At 41.5% G+C, this 20,000-nt stretch overlaps 1 protein-coding gene across 1 annotated transcript; it reads left to right on the top strand.

Annotated features, from left to right (window-relative positions):
• The first annotated feature begins 3,220 nt into the window (after positions 1–3,220).
• Positions 3,221–13,990, top strand: spaca4l (sperm acrosome associated 4 like). Its single transcript, XM_063185609.1, has 3 exons — positions 3,221–3,354; positions 12,275–12,385; positions 13,707–13,990. Exons 1-3 carry the CDS (start codon positions 3,303–3,305, stop codon positions 13,931–13,933), a joined length of 390 nt encoding a protein of 129 aa, XP_063041679.1. The 5' UTR covers positions 3,221–3,302; the 3' UTR covers positions 13,934–13,990.
• Positions 13,991–20,000: the final 6,010 nt, after the last annotated feature.

Genomic DNA, 20,000 nt, shown 5'->3' with positions numbered 1-20,000 from the left:
ACTTGCAGGGCTGCTGACTGCTTTGGCTGGGCCCAGGACAAAAACATCTGATAGGCCCCAAACCCAATCAATACAATGTAATGAGGATCCAATTCTGGGCCCCTTTTCTCCCTGGGCCCGGGACAAGTGACCCCTTTGCATCCCCCCCCCCCCCGTCGGCTTCCCTGGCCACTTGAAAACCTAGAAACCACCAATGTTATCATGCACACAACACACCTGTGCACAGTTGAGTAATTTCACCTGAGGTATACACACCCAGCACCCTGGATTTACTCTGTCTGAGGCAGGAAAAGGTTTCGAGGTGGAAAACAAAACTGTTTAGCACAGCATGACGTGTGAATAAAGGTTCGATTGATGTGTGTTTACCTTCTAGTCATTCATTATTCAAATTGCTTTAGGATTCATAGAATTTAGGTTATAGGTTAAAGTATCTCTCTTAGATATTCAACTCTTTTTAATCTTTGGGGGGGCGTGTGAAAATAGTCTACACACACCCAGCACCCTGGATTTACTCTGTGTGTGGCAGGACTACAAGTGGAAGGTTTTGAGGGAAAAACAAAACTCATTAGCACAGCATGACGTGTGAATAAAGGCTTGATTGATTGTGTGTTTACCTTCTAGTCATTCATTCATTCATTCATTCTTCAAATTGCTTTAAGAATCACAGGATTCATAGGACAAAGTACCTGTCCTTAGATACTCACCTCTTCTAATCTTGGGGGACTCACAAAAATATTCTTTGGACCAAAAGGGTGTCTAAGCAGACAAAAAAGACTGTTCTAAAAGACGGTTCTGTCCGTCTCCAACAAAGCCAACACAAGAAACAACAAACAGAAAGCCGCAAGTCACGTTCTCATCACGTTCCATCCCATCAAAAATTAATTGACAAATTGCAACTCATTCAAAATTCTGCGGCAAGAATCCTAACAAGAACCAGAATGAGAGAGCACATCTCTCCTGTCTTGGCAGACCTGCACTGGTTACCTGTCTCATACAGAATCGACTTTAAGATTCTGCTCACAGTATTTAAAGCATTAAATGGACTTGCCCCTAGCTATATCTCAGACATGCTTTCTTTTTATGCCCCTGCTCGAGCTCTCAGGTCCACTGATGCCAAGCTGCTAAGGACCCCCACCCCCCCGCAGAAGAAGATCGGCGACGCCGCGTTTGCCTGCTATGCGCCCAAGAGATGGAACGCCCTCCCCATCGAGATCCGATCAGCCACCTCCGTCGACTCCTTTAAGAAGCAGCTGAAGACCCACCTCTTCATCCTTGCCAACTCCTAGCTGCCAAGGCGTCATAGTGTCCCAGCCGCCGCAGCGCCCTTACTACTCACAATCCAGCCCTGGCAGGGGGCTCCCCTAGGTGGCCGCTGGTCTCTGCCTGAGGTTTCTTCCTGACTACAGGGGGTCTTTTTTCTCAGACCTCACTGAGCTTTTTTTTTCCCCCTCACAAACTATGATTCAAGCGAAAGGGAGTTTTTCCTCACCCCTGATGCCACCAGGGGCCGCACCTGAGCGCCCAATCTCTGTGTGACTATCTATGACTTATGATAGGCCCAGCCACTATGGACCTTACACATCTAAGAATCCTGGTCCTAACCTACGTTGACCTTATGACTCTACATTCTCTGTCTATCTCTTCTTCCTCTGCCTTCCTGCTTTTTCTGCCTCTCCTCTATACCTCTCCTTTTAAATCTATCTCTAACAATGTTTTTTCCCATTTGTTAAGCACTTTGAGTTACATGCCTTGTATGACACAGTGCTATACAAATACAATTATTATTATTATTATTATTATTATCATGGCATTTCTTTGAAATCAGTTTAGTGGGACACGGCTTGCTGGGCTGGCTAAGGCTTTATTGTATCAGTAATGGATTGGAGACAGCCCTCTCCTTTTTCTTGCAGTCCCACGCTCCATTACACTGATGACTGATGCCTGTCACCATTTGTCGTTTCAGTGCTCGACGGTCCTTTTGATTGACACAAAGGGTTATGTGATACCCCAATGCTTCAAAATGTCAGATTTGTTCCCAGAGTAGGGAGGGAGGGAGAGCGGGAGAGGGGAGGCTGTTCAAACACATTAGGGTGTTTAACAGAATCTCATATTACAGTGGTAGGCCAAACGCAGTATAATTAAGCACCTCCTATGGAAGTTTTTTGCAAAAAGTGCTTTGTAATGTTTGGTAGCTCTGTAATGTTTGGTATGAATGAATGAATGAATGAATGAATGAATGAATGAATGAATTTATTTATTTGACATCTTCAGTTCATATATATAAAATAAATACATGAATGAGTTCCATATAAACCACACCATATACTTAGAACAGAGAGTTAGGATAGCACAATAAAGCTCGGAAGCTTATTTCCATTGTGGTCCTTGTAAAGTTTGCTTGTGGTAGTTTTTTCCCCTTTCAATGCTAAGAGTTGCCTCCACTCAGAGAGAATTGTTCGAAGGTATGACCCAGCAATCGATAAGCAGGTGCCTCCTGGTACATACAAATATGGTACTGTAGGTGTGACAAAGTAGGCTACAGGCATAAAAAGCATCTAACTATCTAAAAGGGCTAGGGGCCACATGAGTGATTTTGCTCAGAATACAGCCCTCACTTACAGATCAGAAGTTATGTGAGTTTGGGTGACCATATGACTAAAATATTTCAACTGCCTCTGGACTTCCTTCAAATAAAATAGTGAGTTGAAAGGCCACGTGTGGTTAGTAAAATAAGGTGACTAGAGATAGCTTCAGAATATCCATTGTGTGGCTTTACATTTGTAAGAAGTAAAATAGTTGCGTAAATAAAACTAAAAAAAAAATCCAGACCAGTTTTAAATACAAGGCATGCCTGATTTAACGAAGCTCTTCATTATTAATGTTCAATGATTTAACCTTATGAGAAACAAGTAAAAAATACACTGGAGTGAATGAATAGTGCTATACTACTATGTTGATATCAGACAATTATGTCATTCATCAGCAGGTTTGGATACAGTGAAACCACGTGAAGTGCGTAAAATGTAAAAATAGCATATGATGTTAAGTAATCATATGCGGTGACTCATTAAGGGGGTTATTTACGCCTATGGGAGTTGTATCTTTAGTGTAGAATTGACCAAACGGAGATAATCACTTCCTGATTTTGTGTTGTTTTAACGGTAACGTTTGTGTGACGCTGGTGAAGTTTTGGGGAGGGCGCGTATAAACACAGCGGTGCGCACGAGTCCTGTTAGTTTGATTGTTCTTGGCTAACGGTGAAGGACATACAGCAAGTCAGCTGCCTTAATCAAATCACGAAGATGAATAGAATTATTTTGGGCATCTTTGCAGTGACCATGTGTTTTGCCATTGGTAAGTGACGTTTGTATTTTTCTATTGTAATTGTGAGGAGTGTCGTGTATGTGTTTATCATTAGGTAACTGCATAGGCGGTTTCGTTGTCAAAAGTTACAGGACATTATATTTGCCGTTCGACCGAAGGAATGTCTAATGTGCATACATGTTAATAATAAGCAACAATTAACAATATGGTATAACTTGAAGTCCAGTAGTCATTGAAGACCTCGTTGCGCATGCCCTTGCCGTCAGTAACTTACATGGCGATGATGTATTGTGCTTTTGAATTGCCTTCATAAAGAATAAATTTAAGAATAAATAAGGCTATTGGTAGGCTACATTAGTGCCTTGTCAAGTCCTACAATAAGGCCTATATTGTTTAAATCAGAGGGTTATAATAACCTACCAGTTGAGCATGCTAAGTTATTTTTAGACTTATTGTAATTGTCCATTTCGGGATACGTTACAGCCTAATTGTTGATTAAAACGTTATAGACATCGTGAAAACGGCATAGTTTAGTTGGGAAAATGCTCGTCTCACAGAATGCGCACTATGGGTCCCGCCCTTCAAAAATCGTGTCGGGACAAGCTCTACTGTAAATCTTACATGAAACATTCTGCATCTTGCCTCGAGTCGACTCTGGCCTTTTATAATTACACATTCCCTTCCTCCACATATTTTGTGAGGGTAAACGAATTTCATTTTCTGTAAACATAGCATTTTGAAAGCATTTTGTGTCCTTGCTTTCTGGCCTTTTCATGCGATTACTGACTTACAGATGTTATCCATGATAATTGCGCAGGCTGTTTGAACCTGGCGCCGCGGGGTGTTTACGCATAGGCATAGCCTACCTATAGACATGTAACCTATATCTGTGTTTGGAGGCTAAACAGACTACTGGGCGCTGTCTAGCTTTGAGGTCACTCAAACTGAAGAAAGATGTCATCTAGAAGGCGAGGAGCTGTTGAATATGAGACATGAACAGAAATAGGCCACTGCGTTTTGTATAAAATGTTATCTCACCAAGGCTTTGATGATACATTGTTGGAATGAAAGACTTTGTCTTTTTTATTATTAGTAGGCCTATTATTATTATTAGTATTTATTATTCAATATTATTCATATTCATTATTTTTATTATTATTATATTATTATTATTATTATATTATTTTTATATTATTATTATTATTATTATTATTATTATTATTATTATTATTATTATTATTGAAGGTGAATGTTCAACCTGAACGTTGCCCAAAATTAAGAGAACTGTGGCTAATCAATTGATAGGCCTACGGGTTGCAACCACTCAACATCCGTGTCGCACAGCCGTGTGCAGTTTTGAATAACAAGTTTGCATCAGAAAGGGTGTGTGTTGTACAGACAGACAGGTGATGTCAATGGCCGGACATGGGTCCTGAGGTTGGAGCTCTTGCATGTCGTCAGGGTGCCGGTATTGTGTATGAACAGCAGAGGGCGACACAGCCCGTGCGTTTTTGCCAAGGGCAGCCCTCCAGATGCCTAAAACCAGTGTCATTGTAAATTTCCACCGCCTTTCCTTCCGTGAGTTTCCACAGGCCTACTGTAGTGCAGTCCTCTTGTCACACAACCTTACATTGCCCGAGTGAGCAGTGTATCGTAATAGTGTCCATGAAAATTTCCAATATATGTTTTTCCATCTTTGTGTAATTTTTAGGCAAAGGCAATTCACAGGCGTCACAACAAGCCCATGTCAACCAACGTGTTATAAACTGTGCAATAAATATGCCTACTTTTAACCAAGCCACTTTAACGGACTGTTATTCAAAGCATGGGTGGGGTCAAAATAAGACAGGTTACGTTATTCTAACTTAAAAACAGGGTAGGATTGCCATTCTGCCCTGCCTGACCCAGGATCAGTATGCCAGAGCACATTGGGGAGTCGACTGTCCAGGGCAAGGCAGGCAGGGCAGAGCTGATGACCCCTTCATCATTTCACTACATGTAGTAGGCCTAAAATGTATGTGACGAATAAAAGCACTTGGATTGGCTTGGCTTGAGGACAAGAGGACCAAGAGCCAAAGCCATTCTCAATCAGGCCCACTGGCAGATGTTTCAGAACATTGACTGGATGCTTAGCCATTTCATTGAGCAGAAACGAAATGTACTGTAATGGCTCAGAGTCATGTCAGTAACCTTCAACCGATCCATACAGACTCAGTTTGTGTATGTTTGTATCAGGGGTGTCAAGCAAAAAGCCCAGGAGCCGGATGCGGCCAACTAGACGGTTCAATACGGCCGCAGGCTTGAAGAAAAAGCTTAGAATTTTTAAATAAGGAAGTAAATAACTAGCCCATTTCAAAAAAGTGCTAGAGGAGTCTGGGACTTCAGGTTTTCAATACTTGAGAACAAATGTGCATTTTTTGCTTGTCATTTACAGTCAATGCTCCTGATATACCTTCTGACATCCACGTCAAGATGATTGACTGGAATGTGATTCTGATATGAAGCAAACATTTGCAACGAAGTGAATTTGACACCCCTACTTTGTAATTTATGCCGGGATGCTTTTTAAACCGATTCCACATCTAGGCCTAACTGTATTGCCGCCATCACAATGTAAGCAAAGTGATTCTGAACAGCAGGTCAATTGAGCTAGTACATTCAGTACACAGGCCTTGTCCTGTTATCGCAAGGTTAAATGTTTCCCAAGTGAATGGAGGACAAGGAAGGAGCAACTAAATATGTTTTTTATCAGAACTTTTAGAGGGCGTAGAGATATGGCGCTCATTCGAGTCAATATTTGGATCAAGTCTCCCCTTATATTACCTTCAACTGTACCCACTGAAGGTGAATTAAAGTCTTCAGTTTATCCTCAGATAGTACCACCAGACAAAAAAAAAGCTCAAATTCCACAATGTTACTTTGACACTTGGATGAATTTACACTCAGTGTTGGCCCTACACCCTGTGTGTTGAATTAACACTGCAAATAGTTCACTTAACGTAGTCCCAGTAGAGCTGCTGTGTATGTCTGTGGTGTAGTGACTTTGGGTTGCCTGTCACGTAGGGAAACATACCATGGGCTGCCATGTGACTTTATAACATCATTGAGTATTTTGTAGTTTTATTTTTTTCCTTGTGGCACACTTTAAGAATGTCGTTGGGGTGAATCATTGTGGGTAGCACTATGTAATTACAGTCTCACACTGTCTCGGTTGCCCCATCGGGGGATAGGCTATAAAAAGTGGAATGCTGTCTTCAATCCCACGCACAAACAAATAAGCAGACAGAAGGAACTACTAGTGTCTCCAAACGTTTCTAAGCTAATGGTATGTTTGTCCTGTCTTCTGAGACATGGGCTCACTGGTGTTTTTGTTCTAACGTAATCCTTCACCGTAGTCTTAACCCAAACCTTAATCCAAACTCTATATCCCTAAATTTTAACACACTTTGTTTGGGTGGTTTACCTTGAAGGCACTCACTGTTGAGGGCAAAAAAACGCTAAAAACCAAGAATTGAGTGGTCAGTCAGCCAGGGGAGAAAAACCTGGTTTTAGGTTTAGAGTATACATTCTCCTGCCTTCAAACTCACAATGGTTGGGAAGTGACTATACTCAAGTCAAGTCACTTTTATTGTCACTTTCTTCATATGCACAAGTCATACAAGGAAAATTAAATTACGTTTTCTCTCTATACCATGCCAAGACATAGACGTACACAAGACTGACATTTTACATAACACATGACTGACATAAAGTGCAAGACAGGACAGGTAACAGTGATGGACTGATGTGCTGTGACAATGCCCATAGGTGTTATGAATTGCTCATGATGTAGTGCGAGGAATTCACCTCAGAACCGTCTATGGCCATGAGTTAAGTAGTGGTGCATTCAACTCCCAAATGTAAAGACTAAAGCCAATAAGAATTCTTTGAATCGAGTTTGTTGACAAACATTCATAAAAAAAGACAGTTTTGTGAATTGGTTGTGCACATTTGTGATGATGAACCCCTAGAAATGTAGGGATGAGTAGTTCTTGTGCCACTAATCAGTCTCGTGTCTTTCATCGCGTAGACTAACACATTGGATCCTTAAACTCACACGGTAAAATGCAGTGTTAACACTCAGAGAGTTCTCTGGGACAAAATACACTCTAGAAGATGTTAAACTGACTCTTAAGAGTTGCATTCAAACAGCTATTAAAAAAGAAAGTAGGGTCCTGCCCTGGTCTAACTGGGTGGGGCTTCCTGACTCTCTCTCACTGTCCTATCGCAATAAAGGTTACCCCAAAAGACAGTGCAACCATCTAAAGATCCATTTTTAAAAAAATATATTCTTTTGGTCTTTTTAGACTTTATTATGGACAGGACAGTACGAGAGGTAGACAGGAAGAGAATGGGGAGAGAGACGGTGAGGGGTCGGCAAAGGACCCGAGGGAATCGAACTCGGGTCAGCCGCATAGCAGGCGAGTGCCCTACCGGATGGCCACGGCAGGGCCCCATCTACAAATTCATATCCGTGTACTCATCCTTCATATGTATGCTGATTGTAATGCGTCATGAGTTCACCTTAATCCCCGTCCTGGAAAAGTAAAGAAAGACTGCAGTGGCCCATGTTGACGTATGGATGCTGTTTGGCATGCGTCAGCGTGTGTGTCACCTCCATGTTGACGAAAGGGGTTTACCATAGGCCTGGGAACAGGTTTTTCCTCAACTTGTCCCGCTGACATTAACATACACACAGCTCCACCCAACACACAGAGAGCATAGCACCCTGGGGTGGAAAAGGCTCAAAATGGAAACAAACGGAGCCACTAAAAGACACCTCTGCTTTGGGTTTAATGTGGTGTCCTGCTTCACAACAACCATATTGTGTAGTGGAAATACTAATTTTAAAATAATGTATTATTAGATCATATGCAGTATGTCATTTACATGATGTAAAAAAGGACATTACACTACATTTCACTCAACTGTTGCTGCTTTTATCCAACGTGAATTACAGATATTTATTTCTGGGACATTGGGTACTGTCCCCTGAGGAAATGTAGGCTAATGTACATTGCACATGGGCACTTCAGCCATGGATGAAATTGTGGGAGACAGGGTAAGACCAGAGACGGTCCATTATGATATTCCTTAGAATTAAAAGAATCTTTGGTAAGACTTTATGAAAGGAGTCTTCACTACATGATGTTTAGAATGCCATGACACCTAAACAATGTCAACTTGACACTACAAAACAATTTACACATTATGACATCTGTTAGAAGCATTAATAATAATGTGTCATTAATGTTCCTGACATGTGTCATGTCATTCTTATACTGGTTACATGGCATTCGTTTTTAGACCTCTTCAAACAAAGTCTCACCAATGACGGCGCACAGGGTGGTATTCGAACCCGCCACCGTTTTATCCCAAATCCAACAACCCATGTATTTGTCACCTAAACAGCCACTCCTGTATTTACATGTCCTTGTGTATACATGTCGAGGTCAGAAAGGTGTTTGTTGTTCCCAGAGTCTCATGTAAATGTTTTAGATAAGGTTGGCCATTCATCCCCAGGCAAATCTCTGACCCTCAATTTGAATAATGTGTGACCCTCACACTGGTCCATTTGAACGATGTGTAACTTTCTCCTCTCACTGGTAAATTTGAATAAAGTGTAACCTTTTCCTTGATGTCACATTTCAAAAGAGCTTGTTCAAGAGTCTAACCTGATGTACGTCATTTGCGTTTGACCAAAAATACAGCCGAGGGCGTTCCGGTTTCCTCACACAACCATCTGAGGACCGTGAAAATCAGCCAATGAGCAAATCAGGGGTGCATTTCTCGAAAGCATAGTTGTTAACAGCTAGCAACTTGGGTAATTGCCAATGGGAAATTGCATTGGAAACAACTAGTAGCTTCAGTAGTTAGCAACTACGCTTTTGAGAAATGCACCCCAGGATCGCCAGATGGGATTAGATGAGCGGCATTATGGCTCCTCTTCCTCCTGTTGTTCTAACCTGCATCATGCTCCAGTTCAATGTGAGTGGCCGAAGTGGCCAACTTCAGTAAAGATGAGGACCGGTTGTTAAAGGGACACTGTGTGAGATTTTTAGTTGTTTGTTTCCAAAATTCATGCTGCCCATTCACTAATGTTACCTTTTTCATGAATACTTACCACCAGCATCAAATTCTAAGTATTCATTATGACTGGAAAAATTGCACTTTTCATACATGAAAAGGGGGATCTTCTCCATGGTCCGCCATTTTGAATTTCCAAAAATAGCCATTTTTAGCTGCAAAAATGACTCTACTTGGAACATACTAGAAAATATTTGTTAATTGCTCAGTACACTTTCATGTAAAGATCAAATTTGGCAATAGGCAGCCCAGTTTCAATGAGCAGCATAGTTGCAGTAGCTTTTTTGACCATTTCCTGCACAGTGTCCCTTTAACTCCAATCACATGCAAGCATATTTGATATGGAGCGTCATAAGAAAACATGTAGTTTGTGGGAGGTTCCCAGATGGTATCGTGAAGACGAGGGCGAAACATACCAGCTGGTGAGAGTCAGGTTGTCTAAACTTGCCCATTTGAATATTACTGTGTAAACTTCACCAAATGGTGAATTCAAAAGGCGATGATTTGTCCTTCATGCTTCCTGCTTCCTTCATGCTTGTTTACGAAATGCCATGATTGATGCAAAATCCTCACGGATGGAACTGATGTGTTAGATAATGTGTTTGTACATGCTGCCATGGAACATGAAGCAAATAAAAAAAAAACTGGTTTTACTGAACCACATGTTTGATCATTCATCGTCTGTTTGCTGATCTGAACACTCATTAAACCAGCTGCTGTAGCGTGGTTCGGTGTTGAAGGTGGCTTGGTATGAAGCGCACCTTAAAAAACACTCGCTGACTATGGCTACTGAGGCGTCTTTGTTTTAGCACACTTGGTAGTGCATCCGCGGTCCACCTCTCAAAGCAGAACACAGAGTTTCTGTCAGGTCACAGGTTCAAGACTGGATCTGAATTGTGAAGGGAGACCTCAGATACACCTGACACTTCTAGAATGTGATGGGAGGTGCGTAGAACTTTCCAGTGACATCTACGCCTGATGGAGGCAGAGACCATACAGTGGGCCTACTGTATACAGTGAGACACTGATCACAAGGACTCATGGGTGGAGACATTCTTTGCTTGGATGTCATCACTGCTCTTGAGCTGTCAGTTGCAATAACAGACGTTATGACTGACAAGGAGACTTGTTTTTTTGTTTGTGGGTTTTTTTTTTTTTTCAAAGAGGCTATGAGGTAATTTTTTGTGGTGTGGTGTGGACATACCAAAGATTCTGTGTAAAACTAAAAACCACAACCAGCCAGTAGCTGTTAAGATGATGAGCCTGCTGTTTTGTTAGATGGACCGTATCCAGCCACTTCAACATTGCTGGGTGTTGCAAAGTCTTTTGGTCTCTGTGTTGCGCGTCAGTACACCAGTAAACTACTGTCTTGCCTAATAGCACATGAGCCCAGAAACTATGCAGGGTGGATACTGGGCTTGGGCGTGGGGACCGATACACACACACACGCGCACATGCGCGCACACACGCACACGCACACGCACATGCACACGCACATGCACAGACGCGCGCGCACACACGCACACACGCACAGACGCTCACATACACAGTTATTCACACATAGTTGTGTGTGTGTGTGTGTGTGTGTGTGTGTGTGTGTGTGTGTGTGTGTGTGTGGGCGTGTGTGCGTGCGTGTGCGTGTGCGTGTGTGTGCGCGCGCGCGTCTGTGCATGTGCGTGTGCATGTGCGTGTTTGCGTGCGTGTGTGTGTTTAGGTAAGTGGGAGTGGTGGGTGTACAATTATCTCCACCCTCCTCCCTCTTCCCCTCCCCTTCCAACGTAATGTCCAACCCAAATTCCCCCTTTTTGTTTGTGTTCAAACAACACAAAGCATGACCTAATCACCTGAAACTGGAATCAAGCAGCAGGCTTTCCCGCAGAACATTAGTGAAGATGGTGTAGTCTACGTAGAACGCAGGTATACGCTGTATACCCACCTCAAATTTTCAGGGATCAGTGTTGTGGGCTTTTATCATTCCATTTGGTTTCTTTTCAGTTTTCGTATATGTTTTGCCCAGCTCTTGTACTACTGATGTGTGCACCGTCTCTGTCGTTTTGTTATCGACAAATCCCCCCATCTTACCATAATAATGAAATGTATCCTGAACTGTACAGTCTCTGGCAATATTACACTTGCACTTCTTGTTAAAGTCAGCAATATTAAGTTGTAGTCGCCAAGCTGTCTGTAGTGTGTTGGCGTGGGGGCGTATCAGGTGTTGGCAGGCTTTTGTGCTGGCTTGCAGTCTAGAGTATGCAGTCTACAGTAGGCCTAGGGGGGCTGTCTGTGGGAGACCACTGATCCATTCGCATGTGAATTATACCCAAGAGACACTGTATGACAACTTGGATTATGACTCAGATAATTACATTATATATATATATATATATATATATATATATATATATATATATATATATATATATATATATATATATATATATATATATACTGTATATATATATATATATATATATATATATATATATAAGTATATATATATATATATATATATATATATATATATATATATATATATATATATATATATATATATATCGATTAAACTTTCTTGTCATTGCACATAAATATTCTGAATGCTGAATTTGGACTACAGGAACTCAAAGAACACCCATACATTTTCCCATAATCAGGAAAACCACAATGCAAATTGACTAGTCTATATCAGATTTTTGCTCATTAAAAATGTTGGATGAGAATGCTGACCGTTTCTCTCTCTCTCTCTCTCTCTCTCTCTCTCTCTCTCTCTCTCTCTCTCTCTCTCTCTCTCTCTCTCTCTCTCTCTCTCTCTCTCTCTCTCCTCCAGGTCAGGCACTGCAATGTTATAAGTGTGACATTGGCCTATGGGATGTGTGTTACACTACCAAGACGACATGTGGAGCTAACGAGCAATGCTACACTGGTGTGGGGAAGGCAGGTAAGGGGCTCAGTTTCAATTTCAACTCATCTTATTAGGGACCATGAACTTAATTTAAAACTAAAACCTTGTCATTTCATGCATCGTTATACCAGAATTAGCCTCAGGCTGATTTACATTTACAGTCCCACGCAAGAACAACAAAAAAACGTATGAGATACAAATACAATATCCAAGCCCCCTATCTCACCATATAGCCAGCTCCTCTCATAACGTCTTAATCTTTTCCTCTGTCTCCTGACCAACGATAGCTCTATCTCTTCGACACCCCCAGCTCTAGCTCTGTTTTATTTGAATTCTCTGCTAAATGTTGCTGTTTAATGTTCCAATTCTAATCCTAATCCTAATTATGATTCCAATTTCAAATGCATCTTCCGATTCTGGATTTGATTGTGACCATTCCGATTCAAGTTTTAGAATGAGGAGTCTGCACGTTTGATATCCTTATTTCAAATCCGTCTGTGTCTTACTCCATGGCTGGACTACGTCATAACAGGGCTGTAGTCAAGTCCACCTTTGTAGAGTCCAAGACAAGTCCAAGACCAGTACTAGTCAAGTCCGAGACAAGTCCGAGTCCAAAGAGGTTTGAGTCCGAGACAAGACCGAGTCCAAAAAGATTCGAGTCCAAGTCAAGTCCGAGTCACATGTCGGTCAGTTTTTGACAATGAAAAGGATGGATGTCAATAGTGTGAACCTTAGAAGATAACCTATATGGCATGGATGTGAAGACAAACTTGTTTGTTATTGGATTTCAAGCTCCACTTTACAATCTATGATGGGCAGTGTTCTAAACAAAACTTAATGACAGACCCGGCGAGTCCAAAAGCCTAATTTGGCAAGACCATTGTCCGAGTCCAAGACAAGTCCGAGTCCAAACAATACCGAGTCCGAGACAAGTCCAAGTCCATAAAAAAACGGACTTGAGACCGGACTCGAGCCGAGTCCGGACTCGAGTACTACAGCCCTGCGTCATAACCATTGAGGTCTTCTTCAGATTCTCTCTACTGACTGATTTTTGTAGAGAATGAACTTCTCAATGATCGAAAAGTAATCTAATGCCTCTTTTCCACCGCCGGTTTTCTGGTAGGCCTACAGCTCGACACAGCACAACTTGGCCACCACGCTTTGCTTTTCGATTGAGCAGTATCACGCCTATTCGAAAAGCCAAAAGTGTCAGCCGAGTCGCGCTTTGTCAAGCGGTGGGCCAACCAGAAAACCGGCAGTGGAAAAGAGGCATAAAACTTTTCTTTTGTCCTGCATCTTAATCTGTGATGTGCTCAATCTTCCCTTAAAAACCTCTCCACTCTGTACCCCCATCCAGCCGGCTTCATTCAGGTCCGCATGAAGGGTTGCCTGGCCAGCGCCGAGTGCAACAAGACCAGCGACGTCAACTTCCCCACCGACAGCAACACCACGGTGTACAGCATGACCAAGACCTGCTGTGAGGGGGAACTGTGCAACGCGGCGCCTGGCCTGCCACGCATGGGCACCCTGCCACTGGCCCTCGCCACCCTGCTCACACTCCTCACCGCCAAGGCCTTGGTCTGAGCAGACACACACACACACACACATACACACACACACAGCTGAACACACCTTCACACACAGAGTACACACACACACAGATGCATACGCACATACACATACACTACATAGAGTAAATACACACTTCTCATACTCTTCATGACTACATGGGCCCTGGTGTGAGAGGTCAAGATGCGCGTGCGCGCACACACACACACACACACACACACACACACACACACACACACACACACACACACACACACACACACACACACACACATACACACACACACACACACACACACACACACACACACACACACACGCACACACTGTCACAGACGCACACACCTGTCATTGTCACAGGCACATACATGTTCACTGATCCACACATGCAGGGCCGCTGACAGCTTTGGCTGGGCCCGGTACAACGTCACACCCATGAAGTTACGTACCCATGTCCCCAATGACGTGCACATGCAGATTATCAAATGTCAACCCAAAGCAACATTGGTACACATTATATGTACAGTATATTGACATACTTTGAGCCAGATCCTCCTTCGTCACACACACACACACACACACACACACACACACACACACACACACACACACACACACACACACACACACACACACACACACACACACACACACACACACACACACACACACACACACACACACACACACACACACACACACACACACACACACACATACAGATTTAGGGAACACAAGTGACCCGCTTTCTCCTTCACAATCATATGGGGATGTGATATACAGTACATATACATATAAAATATAAATATATACAACATTTTAAATGCTTCAGAAAAAAGCCTGTCTGCAGATGTATAAAGTCATTGTAATACTTGTTATCTTCATTAACCTGTTTGCTCTAATCGGCTTCTATGGATGTTCATTTTTGTATTCCAATAACAATCGAAGCGATTTTGAGACTCTGAAAGAAAAGATCTCTGTAAAAACAGAAATGGGTGGGAATTTGAACAATGTGGTTGGGCTCCTTTCTCCGCAGTGTGGAGATTCCGGAGTGTCTCCACCGTAAAAGTGTCAGGGATTTCCCCCCTGCTGTCATAGAATAGCAAAAGGCATGTAAAGACAAAAAAGATGTGACATTTCACAAATTGAATTGTGGCTGTCTTCTTCAACGATATATTAAGGTTGATTTTCCTGCAACACTAATAATAAGCCAATTTGCTCCCATAAGCTGAGCTGTGACTTGCTTTTAGCCATTCATGGTTTTATTAAGTGCCTTAATGTGATCCCTCTTTTCTCTCTCTCTCTCTCTCTCTCTCTCTCTCTACCATCAACGTGGCCTCTTGGGTGAATGTCCATAGATTTCTGTCTGATGTAACGGAAATGGATTTTCAATGTTTTTTTTTCTTTTTAATTCATCCTTAAATTTCATTGTATATTTTTCATTTCAATTCCGGGGTGCATTTCTTAAAACCATAGTTGCTAATGTAATTACATTAGCTACTTTATTAGTTACAGTCCAATTTCCCATTGGCAACTACCCAAGTTGCTAACTACACTGTAGCTAGCAACTATACTTTTGCGAAACACAAACCAGAACATTTCAAATACATTACTCAAGAAGGCCTGAGTAACTATTGCCATGGCCTTTTATCCACACTAATTTCAAAGTCCACATTTCCAGCATGAACAGATGCATAAAAAAATGAACAAAAACAAAAAAACAGAAAATGTTTAATAATGATTTTGATTTAGATATTTTTTAAAATGTGTATTTCTTTCCTTTGGAAAGTGTATTTATTAAATGGTCCCTTTGGTAAAGCTTGTGTAATGGAATAGAGATAGAAATTGAACTAGAATTGAACTAGAATTGAATAGAACTGAAGACGCTGACAAAAAATTAGATGTGTTAGGTCAGCAGTTAAATAGCTGAGCTGGCCTCAAAGAAGCGCTTGTCAGTCTCAGGGCACACACACACACACACACACACACACACACACACACACACACACACACACACACACACACACACACACACACACACACACACACACCTGAACCTACCCGTTCCTGGATTAGTAGCTGGATTTGTCGTATATATAAACGCATTTGAGTCGAGAGTTGTTTAGCTTTAGTTGATGTCAGCTGCTGTCATGCTTCTGTGGTGGAGCACACAGTAAATTCAACACTCTGAGAGTTCCATTGAACCCTTGTACTCTGTGTGTAATGAGTGTTAACACTGCAAAATGAACTATGTGGCAACTTGACTGATTTAGCACAACTCAACATGTCTCCTGCTTTTTTTTCTTTCTTCACTGTGTCCTCATGTTTAGTTGTTAGTCTTTTTAATTGTGGACATATGTTGCGATGTTATGTGGTCATTGGATGTGTTTTTACAACAATGTGTGCCTAGAACTGAATAAAAATGATAAAGACAAAAATGTTTTGTTTTAGACCATTCTTCATTAATTAGTCGGTCTAAATGAAGAGTTCAGATGCAAAACCCCCTAACTCCATTTCTGAAGAACCTGCACTTCTATATTTTTAGAGAACCCTGTTGTTGGTTTGGTTTACATTTATGTACTTGATAACACAAATAAATAGTTACTGTATGTTACATAAATAAAATAAAAAATATGCAATTTTGATAGCTTTGTATTAAATAAAAGATTATTTTCTGAAAAGGCACTTAGGGGTTTTCGCATCTGAACTCTTCAAATAGTGTTTATATTCAGAATATTTCGTATGCTTCAGAACAGCTACTAAAACCTTTAAGTTGCACGAAATAAGACACACACATACTTCAGCAGCATTCTCGTGCTCCTTTAAAAAGAAGTTATCAGAGTGCTGGGTGGGGTGAAGGACTTGTTGTTGGAAAAGTCCTTGAAACGTATCTGAAAGGTGCCGTAGCACACTGGTACCACTCAGCTCTGGCAAGCTGATAGGCCTTATCAGTTCTTAGGCATTACTCACACAACATAAAACACATATCTTCAGGAAAATCAATAATTGGTCGGACGTGTATTCACTACTTTCCTGTCCTTTGCCGATAAGGACTTTATTATTGACATAATTGTAATAAGGACCTAGTAGGCAATCCATTGTGTATGATACATCTTAGAAGTCACTTATACAGAGAGCAATTAACCCTAAAACACCTTATGCACACCTCAAAGCTGGCAGGTTCAAATTCACTAACCCCCCTCCACACACACACACACACACACACACACACACACACACACACACACACACACACACACACACACACACACACACACACACACACACACACACACACACACACACACACACACACACACACACATATGTGTCGTAAGGTGCATGATGTAAGCCGCCCCACATCTTACCTCACCCTCGTGTGTGACACAGACGACAGAAATGTTGAGCACTCGGGGCCACATTCCACATTCCTCCCTCCCCCTTTCACGATGTCTCCTGAGACACCTCGAACAACCCTGATGGACTCACAGGCTGACATGAACCCTCTCTATAAAGGGTAAACGAGGTCTCCCATTATAGGAAAGCAATGTTGCTCATCTATGGCCCAATTTTGTCTCTTGAGACGTATTTTGTCTCATGAGGCGTATTTGTGCTTATCGTCCTATGAGTAGCATCTTACTGCAGATGGGGTCGCCGGCGGGCCTATTCACTATTTGCTGAAAATATTCAACTACATCATAACAACATTGCTATGACATTACTGAGAGTCTTAAGTAACATATTAAGACATAGCCATTACAATTTTGGCAACAGTAAGGTTATAACATAGGCTCTGGGCTAAGGGGTTAATTGTGTATGGGTTATTTCTCCTATAAGGATATTTAAATAGCAAGAGATGAGCTAAAACCAAAAAAAAGATAGGCACTACATTGTGAACATCGACACTGTTCAGTTTACTGGGACTTTTGAGCCCACCAACAGTAAAATTGCCAATGCCAACTTCCCCTTTCTCAAGTTGAGTAATTCCATTTCAACTCACTTTGGTTTTTGACAAAATCTTATCTTGAGATGTTGAGTTGATGTGGTACAAAAATTGTAGTGGATGGCAAGAAAAGATTAAGACTCATAGTAGTGGAGTCATAGTAGTGGTAGTGTAGTAGCCATAGTAGTGTAGTACTATGGTAGTGTAATGTAGTCATAGTAGTGTAGTTTATTCAGTGACACAAAGTTCTGCAAGAGGAATGGTGTGCATTGTGAGACTACAAAGTAGTTAGGGTTAATAACTTAAGGCATCTGGAAAAAAACACAATTATCAGAGGCGGTTCGAGGGCCAGTGCCCCAAGCAAAAATCCAAAGGAATGAACATTTGAAACAAATCACCACTGTTGTAATTTAACCCGTTAAAACACAGCGTTAGAAATTTGCTGTTACCAGAATGGCAATGACCAAGTCGTAGTGCATTACTGAAGCCCCTGTGTTGTAGTGATATGGTACTTGACTATTACAGTGTGCCACTGGAGGTACAGTGTGCATTAAGGGGTTAAAGTCATGCAAACATGAGAACACATCATTGCACACTATATGAAATGGTAACATGGACTTCACTATCACTTAGGAGGAAAAGCCATTTCCTCATTTTTATTGTGAAGGCATTGGTGGGTAAACTCCCATCATATATCAACTGTCTGGTGTCATGCCAAACCAGTTCCTATGGCACTAGGTCAGGAAATAAAATTATCTTAAATATTCCTACAGTGCGTACTGAATTAGGTAAGACTTCTTTTAGTTCATATGCCCCACATGTTTGGAATAACCTCCAAAACACCTTAAGCTTGGCATCTGTGCCCTCTATAGAGTTTTAAAAATCTTTTAAAAACAACTTTAGTAGAGGAGTGTCACTGCTTTTAAACTCAGTTTTACAGAGGTTTTGTGTGTGTGTGTGTTTTTTAAGTCAGATTTTGTTAGTTTGTTAGTTCTTACCGTTTAGTGCTTGATGGTCTTACTTGTTAGTCTTGTCCAGTGTCTATATTGTTTGCCCCTATGTCTGATATGTCTTATATCCTTACGTGTGCTTTTTTAAATTTGTTTTTATGTCATAATATGCATGTGCCTCCTCTGTCTTAATGCCGTCTTGGCCAGGACTCCCTGGAAGAAGAGGTTTTTACCTCAATGGGACCTTCCTGGTTAAATAAAGGTCAAATAAAATAAATAAATAAATAAAAGTGTGAGCTGTTTTTCACCATCTACTGACTTGCCTATTCTGGAGACAAGATGCCCCTTTGACTGCAGGGAATGGAGTTTAGTTTAGTTTAGTTTAGTTGGTTTATTTAACAGGGACCATGTTAAGTAAAGAGATGACCTGCATCAGATTATAGCTTATACACGCTAATTTCCATCTGCAGTCCCTGGGCAGGTGAAGAAACATAACATTTGATGAAGAAACACCGGCGAGTGGCTGAGTTGCCATGCTCCACTCCTGTTCTCCGCAGAGGTAACTCAAACAACCCTGCCTAGCCCGACACTTCAACACAATAGAGTGCGTGCTTGCAAATATGTGATTGGTACCTGGCCCCGAACAATAGATTTGGGCCGCGCATGTTTACTCAACGTGTTTGACTTTCACCATTCCAAATAGGTGACAAAGAAAACAACATTCTTTACCAGTCGGATAATAGTAAAACCACTTTTGTGATTTTAGGTGAAGACGGGGTCACATATTTTTTCATTTTCTTGAGGAAAATACACAGATACACAAGTCAGATGACTCATGCTCAAACTTAGGAATGATAGTGATGTCATTACCTTATTACATTTTTTAAAAGTGTGTGTGGCAGAGCTTGGACTGGTTTAGGGGGAAAGGGACAGAGGCAGAAAACAACCTCAAGGATATCTGAGAGGGAGAGAGAGAGAGAGAGAGAGAGAGAGAGAGAGAGAGAGAGAGAGAGAGAGAGAGAGAGAGAGAGAGAGAGAGAGAGAGAGAGAGAGAGAAAGAGAGAGAGAGAATGAGAGAGAATGAGAGAGAGAGAGAATAAGAGAGAGAACCTTGTCCTTCCCATACATATTTCATTTACTGAAAGACAGGATGTAGAGGAGGGGAAGAGAGGAAAGAGAAAGAGAGGAA

Source organism: Engraulis encrasicolus, chromosome 20, assembly GCF_034702125.1.
Source record: "Engraulis encrasicolus isolate BLACKSEA-1 chromosome 20, IST_EnEncr_1.0, whole genome shotgun sequence".
Lineage (NCBI taxonomy): Eukaryota > Metazoa > Chordata > Actinopteri > Clupeiformes > Engraulidae > Engraulis > Engraulis encrasicolus.
The sequence above is the reverse complement of the archived record's forward strand: the minus strand, read 5'-3'. Positions and strand labels throughout refer to the sequence as shown.

What these genes read in the sequence shown, in the direction of transcription:
- spaca4l (XM_063185609.1), top strand. Translation starts at nt 3,303, where the DNA reads ATGAATAGAATTATTTTGGGCATCTTTGCAGTGACCATGTGTTTTGCC. An exon ending in GACCATGTGTTTTGCCATTG is followed by an intron (nt 3,355 to 12,274) that starts GTAAGTGACGTT and finishes TCTCTCCTCCAG; the next exon opens with GTCAGGCACTGCAATGTTAT. An exon ending in CACTGGTGTGGGGAAGGCAG is followed by an intron (nt 12,386 to 13,706) that starts GTAAGGGGCTCA and finishes ACCCCCATCCAG; the next exon opens with CCGGCTTCATTCAGGTCCGC.